At 43.8% G+C, this 5,808-nt stretch overlaps 1 protein-coding gene across 1 annotated transcript; it reads left to right on the top strand.

Moving 5' to 3' along the window:
* Positions 1–667: 667 nt before the first annotated feature.
* LOC114510119 (olfactory receptor 149-like) lies at positions 668–1,706 on the top strand. The gene has a single exon (XM_028528828.2). The coding sequence runs from the start codon at positions 746–748 to the stop codon at positions 1,670–1,672; it is 927 nt and encodes a 308-aa protein (XP_028384629.1). The 5' UTR covers positions 668–745; the 3' UTR covers positions 1,673–1,706.
* Positions 1,707–5,808: the final 4,102 nt, after the last annotated feature.

Raw genomic sequence — 5,808 nt, 5'->3', positions numbered from 1 at the left:
GTTGTTATAATCATTATGGTTTTTATTCTGTAGATAATGGAACTATGTCTATGAAAATATTGCCTACATTACTTAAACTAGTATGGCTAATATGTGGCAAAATATGGACTTAAATTAACTGTTCTGATATCTAATGTGATGTTTTCTCCTGATGTTTTTCAGAGTAGTAAAAAGTGTGAATTTGTTACTCCAAGATAATGTGAGAGTTCAAAGCATAAGTTTGTGTAAAGAAAGTAAATGCATGAGTTAAACAAGTGGAGAAAGTTTTTTTTTTTTTAAAAATCGTATTTATTTATTTTTTAGAGAGGTAAGGGAGGGAGAAAGAGAGAGAGAGAGAAACATCAATGTGAGGTTGCTGGAGGTCATGACCTGCAACCCAGGCATGTACCCTGACTGGGAATCGAACCTGCGATACTTTAGCTTGCAGCTCGCGCTCAAGAAAGTTTTTTTCAACTTAACATAAGGATGTTTTGAATATACTCGTAAATTTCTGATCTTGTCATTGAAGATGATCACCTGCTTCCACAAAAGCATTTCTTCTAGGAGTTGAATAGAATGCACTACCCAAATAAGTATTTCTAAGTGACTGATTTTTTTATACAGATGTTGCCATTCATAAGTGGGCTGGTTGTGGCTTGTTGAAAACACAGCCAAGTCTTCGGCAGCAAAGAGCTTGATATTTCAATACTGGTGTTCAGACTTTGGTGTCTTGAATCTTTTTGGAAGGTCTGACCTCATCAGAGCCATGAGCAATGCCTCTGTTGTGACCGAGTTTATCCTGCTGGGCATCCCTCACACAGAGGACCTGGAGACTGAGCTCTTTGTCCTGTTTTTGTTCTTCTACATCTTCACCCTTGTGGGAAACCTGCTCATCCTACTGGCAATCGTCTCCTCCTCCCAACTTCACACACCCATGTACTTCTTCTTGTGTAAGCTGTCTGTGTGTGACATATTCTTCCCTTCTGTGAGTTCCCCCAAGATGCTCTTCTACCTCTCAGGGCATAGCCGAGCCATCTCCTATGCAGGTTGTGCATCCCAGCTCTTCTTCTACCATTTCCTGGGCTGTACAGAGTGTTTCCTATGCACAGTGATGGCATATGACCGCTTTGTTGCCATATGCCACCCTCTACGCTACAAGGTCATCATGAACCACAGAGTGTGTGCCATCCTGGCCATGGGTACCTCATTTTTTGGCTGTCTTCATGCCACCTTTCTGACCACTCTCACCTTTCAGTTGCCCTACTGTGGCCCCAATGAGGTGGACTATTTCTTCTGTGACATCCCCGTGATGCTGAAGCTGGCTTGTGCAGATACCTCAGCCCTGGAGATGGTGGGGTTCATCAGTGTGGGTCTCATGCCCCTCAGCTGCTTTCTTCTCATCTGCACCTCCTACAGTCGCATTGTCTATTCTGTCCTGCAGATCCACTCTGCAGAGGGCCGATGTCGTGCCTTCTCCACCTGCAGTGCCCACCTCACTGCTGTCCTACTGTTCTACATGCCCGTAATCTTCATCTACTTGAGACCAACCCCAAGCCCCTGGCTGGACGCAGCTGTTCAGGTCCTGAATAACCTGGTCACCCCCATGCTGAATCCCTTGATCTACAGCCTCAGGAATAAGGAGGTAAAATCCTCTCTGAAGAAAGTTGTACATCAATTGGGTTTTCTTCCTTAACAGTCATAGAGAGAGAACAGTGGCTTACACTTTAATTCCACTTTGTGACTTATAAAATATTTTTATGTGGTTGTCAGAAATATCTTTGAAATCAGGATTTGCAGGTGTTGTTACTATTGTCTGTATTTCACAATGTAGGGACTAAGATTCAAAGAGGTAAAGTTACTTGTCAGAGTATACATAAGGGGTGATGGCAAAATGAATACACAAACGATGGTTTCCTGACGATTCAACCTGTGCCCTCTTGAGGTATCATGTTGCTGATGAAGGAAGAAAGGGGTTTTCCACAGTAGGCAGGAGGACCTGAACCTTGTACTTCTCAATCTTCATTTTGTTCACCCACCTACACCCTCTTCTTTGTTTCTTTTTCCCTTCAGACACTTCTTTATCTTGGCTGCTTTGATTGTTTCATCAAATGCCTGAATTGTGTAAACCTTCATTGTATTGGTCCAGAGGTTGTTGAAACATGGGTGAGGTGCATCCCAACGGTTTTCAGTAGCACCATAAAAATGAAATTCTATGAGGATAAGGTCTTGTAGCAGGGATTAGAGGCAGGTTTCTTATGAATGAAACAAAAATATTGGTGTACTGTTGTCACCCACAAACCCCATCTCTTGGCCTTTGACCTGGGAACAGTTCAACAGGTGAGTGAGACTGTGAAAAGGGAAGCTCAGGAATCCATGGAGGGGACAGTTTGGCTTGACACCTGATGAGAAAATTTGGACATGGCTTTTCATTTCTCAGTATAGCCAGAGGATGATTCTGGGTTCAAGCTGTCACTCTTTTGTGTCTATGATTTGTCTATTACATTTAAAGTGTTTGGTATTTTTTCCATTTTTTTTATTTCTGAAATAAGCTAAGGAGAATAAAATGTGCTATTTCATTCCAGCGAGCTTTTTATGACTTAATGTAGTGAGAATCCTATTGCAGTTGGGGTATATAGTAACTACGAAGTTTATTCTAACAGTGAAGTAGAGTGGGAGAGAAACTGAGAAGACAATGATGGAAAAGCAAGAGTCAGAGGTGGAGACCAGTTTGTGCTTCTCAGAATAAGAGAGCAACCAAGGGACCTGCCAGACCAAGCCAGTATTGCATGTCTACCTCTAGCCACTCAGCTGAGCCAGCACATGCACCTGCAGTGGGGACATGCTCTCCTGTCACTCCCCTTAAAGCCTAAAGGCCTATCAGTGCTGATTCTCCTCATTTCCCAGGAAACAAGAGCTTACAGAAGAATGTGAAAATACACCTGAAATTATTTCAAATTTAGTACATCCCTGCTGAAGCTTCTCCAAGTCCACTTGAGGATTCCTTCCCACTCAATGTCCTGGTAGGAGCTGCTCAGATGGTCAGAGCACAGCAATATGTAAGAATGAAAGATGTGATCCAATTCTCATCTTTTTTCACTCACACAGATGTCATTTGATGAATAACTTTGTGCTGGGGGTGGGGGAGTAATGAAAAGGTAAAGAAGGCATGATCAGCAGAATGAGTCATAGTCTGCTGAGAAAATAAACAGATATGCAACTAACATACCATAATAAAAGTGTGAAATGCAGCAGAAAGCATGGAGTGCATTTTTCTGGGGCTGTGGAGAAACCTCAGAAAAGAGGTATTGAGGGTTGAAGGGTTTTTTGTCTGTTTCCTCTCCATCCTCCATGAAGAATGGCTTTCACAGGGAAAAATGTTTTACAGGGAAAAGTGATATACTTCTCAACCTTTTGGTTTTGGGCTGATGGGGATGAGACATAATGCCTTGGGTAGGCATCTCAACTATTTGTCATCTGGAAGAAAATGTTCTTGGGAAAAAAACGGGGCAGGTATTAGGAAGGGTGGAGGATAGCAATAGGGGAACAATTGGGACGACTGTAATAGAACAATAATAAAATATTTAATAAAAAAAATAAATAATTTGACTTGTTTTCAGAGTCTTCCTTTCAGCTTGGAGCTTTGTTCTGAACTGGAGAAATGCATTGTGCAGAAGGACTCTATCTGTATCTCCTTAAACAAATGGACTTCTCTGCTAGTCCTAGGGTTTCTGAGAGATGCAGGAAGCTCTCCTGTCTGCAGGAGTGTCTAAGCTCTCTTTCTACCTAAGCAGGGGCCCAGAATGTCAGGCCACACCTATAGTTTGCAGGATCCAATTAGGTTTGATGGTGGCATTAGACATTTCTGTGTACTAGGCATAAAGGGACAATATCACAAGAATTTTGAAAACAGAACTTCAGGAGAAATAATCCCAAACCAGTATATTTAATCTACAAGGTTGTAACCCAGACAGCAGCTGAAGTGTCAAAGCTGGGGTTGGGGGTGGGGCAGAGAACACAAATACTGAAGCAGAGATTCAAGTGTGTTCTGAAGAGAGTGAACTTTAGCACTGGTATTTCCTGAGGCTGTAGATTCAAATGTGGTCTAGGAGGGGCACCTAATACCTGACCCAAGGTGGATCCCAATTTCTTTAAAAGGCTTCTCTTCTCCCTCCAGCACATCCTGCAACATGCCACTGTCCTCTCTCATCAGTTTCTTTCTGCTCCTCCCTATACTTGTTACATAGCAAGTGGCATTGCTGAAATTCACCCATGTTTTGTGTTTTACCTACATTCCCCAGAGACCCAAGGGTGAGGGCAGCTGACCTAGAAACCTGGAAGTGTTGCCAAGTTAACGGCTGCTCACCTGCACTGCAGGGGTGTGGATAGATGTTTTCCTAGGAATGTTCACAGAAGCTGCCTGTTCTGTTAATTCTGTGCTGTACCTGGCACCTTGTTGATTTGTTCCATATCAAATTAATTGAGATACATAAATAACTACTCAGAATTAGTGTTTTAGTCACTTGGTTTGCATTTTTCTTGAAGAAATTAATGCCTGTGATACTACAATAAAAGATTGGTGAGAAATAATCTATTATCATTCCTTTATTTTATGTTCCACATACCCTGTTTCACCTCAGTCCCACATGCTGTATTTCAATAGAAATGACCCTACTTGATGCATTGTTTCCTAAAGCACTATTATGCCAATAATAAAATGACTCTCTCTACACTGTACTTTGTTGTATCTGATCTTTTATGTTGTCGTCATTGAATCTGCATTGGTTTTTGAGTTCCTTGTGTTCCCTCACAACTTTTCTGATGCCTCCACACTTCACATGGAGTCCTGTCCTCATATCTTCTGTTGTAGGTTCTCTTCCTGTCTTAGATGCAGCAGTTAAAGGGCCCTACCTAGAAACGCACCATTAGAATCCTGACCATACACATATATGGTTTTGGGATAATAAACAAATGATTCTTCAACACCTTAGCAACTTTTTGTCTCCATTTGTGAAACTAAATAATTAAATTAGAACTCTTGTCAGGAAGGAAGATGGTGTCAAGGTAGGAGGGAGTAGATTTTATTCCTTGTACACATGGGAGAACATGCTGGCTGGTCTACAGAGTGGAGGAGCAAGCAGCCAACATGCCTCAACATATATGAAAATAGGGGAGGAAGGTTTGTGGTGGAGCAGAAAGATCAGGTGGTGAGAAGAGTGCTGCAAGACTATAGGGTCCCAGGGACCAGCACAGGGTCTGAGGGGCTGTAGTCCCAGGCCCAGCACCTGCTGCTGGGGTTGCCACAGAGTCCTTGGGAGAGAGCCTGGGCAACTGCTCCCTCCCCGGCCAAACAAGGTCTGAGTGGCAAAACTGGGCAGTACCCAGTTGCTAGCAAACACACAAGGGCTGTGAGCACCCTTGGAGTCTGTGGACACCAGCGGGGTTTGGTCGCGCAATGGGCCCTGACAACCACAGTCATTGGCCTGGCTTGAGAGTTGGGCTGAGGGAGAAGCCAGACTACTGTATATGGGCCCTGACCCCCATGGTCAACAGTCTGGCTGGAGAATTGGGCTGCAGGAGAGGCCAGGCCATGCATGGTATGGAGTGGCAGGCTTGAGTAGGAGGAATTACTCAAGAGGAAGGAGTGAAAAGACAGACACTGTTTGGGGAATTCTTCTACAACAATCGCTCTGGCCTCCCTGCCACCCAACCTGGCAGCTTTCCCGAGGTTGCATGAAATGTTGTGCTTGTGAGGAGGACCCTTTGCACTCCCTTAGCGCTGGGAAGGGTGAGGTGGTCTGGCCGAGGGTGTGCCTGCGGGAGCACACCCCC

This window comes from Phyllostomus discolor, chromosome 13 (genome assembly GCF_004126475.2).
Source record: "Phyllostomus discolor isolate MPI-MPIP mPhyDis1 chromosome 13, mPhyDis1.pri.v3, whole genome shotgun sequence".
In the NCBI taxonomy this organism is placed as follows: domain Eukaryota; kingdom Metazoa; phylum Chordata; class Mammalia; order Chiroptera; family Phyllostomidae; genus Phyllostomus; species Phyllostomus discolor.
The sequence above is the reverse complement of the archived record's forward strand: the minus strand, read 5'-3'. Positions and strand labels throughout refer to the sequence as shown.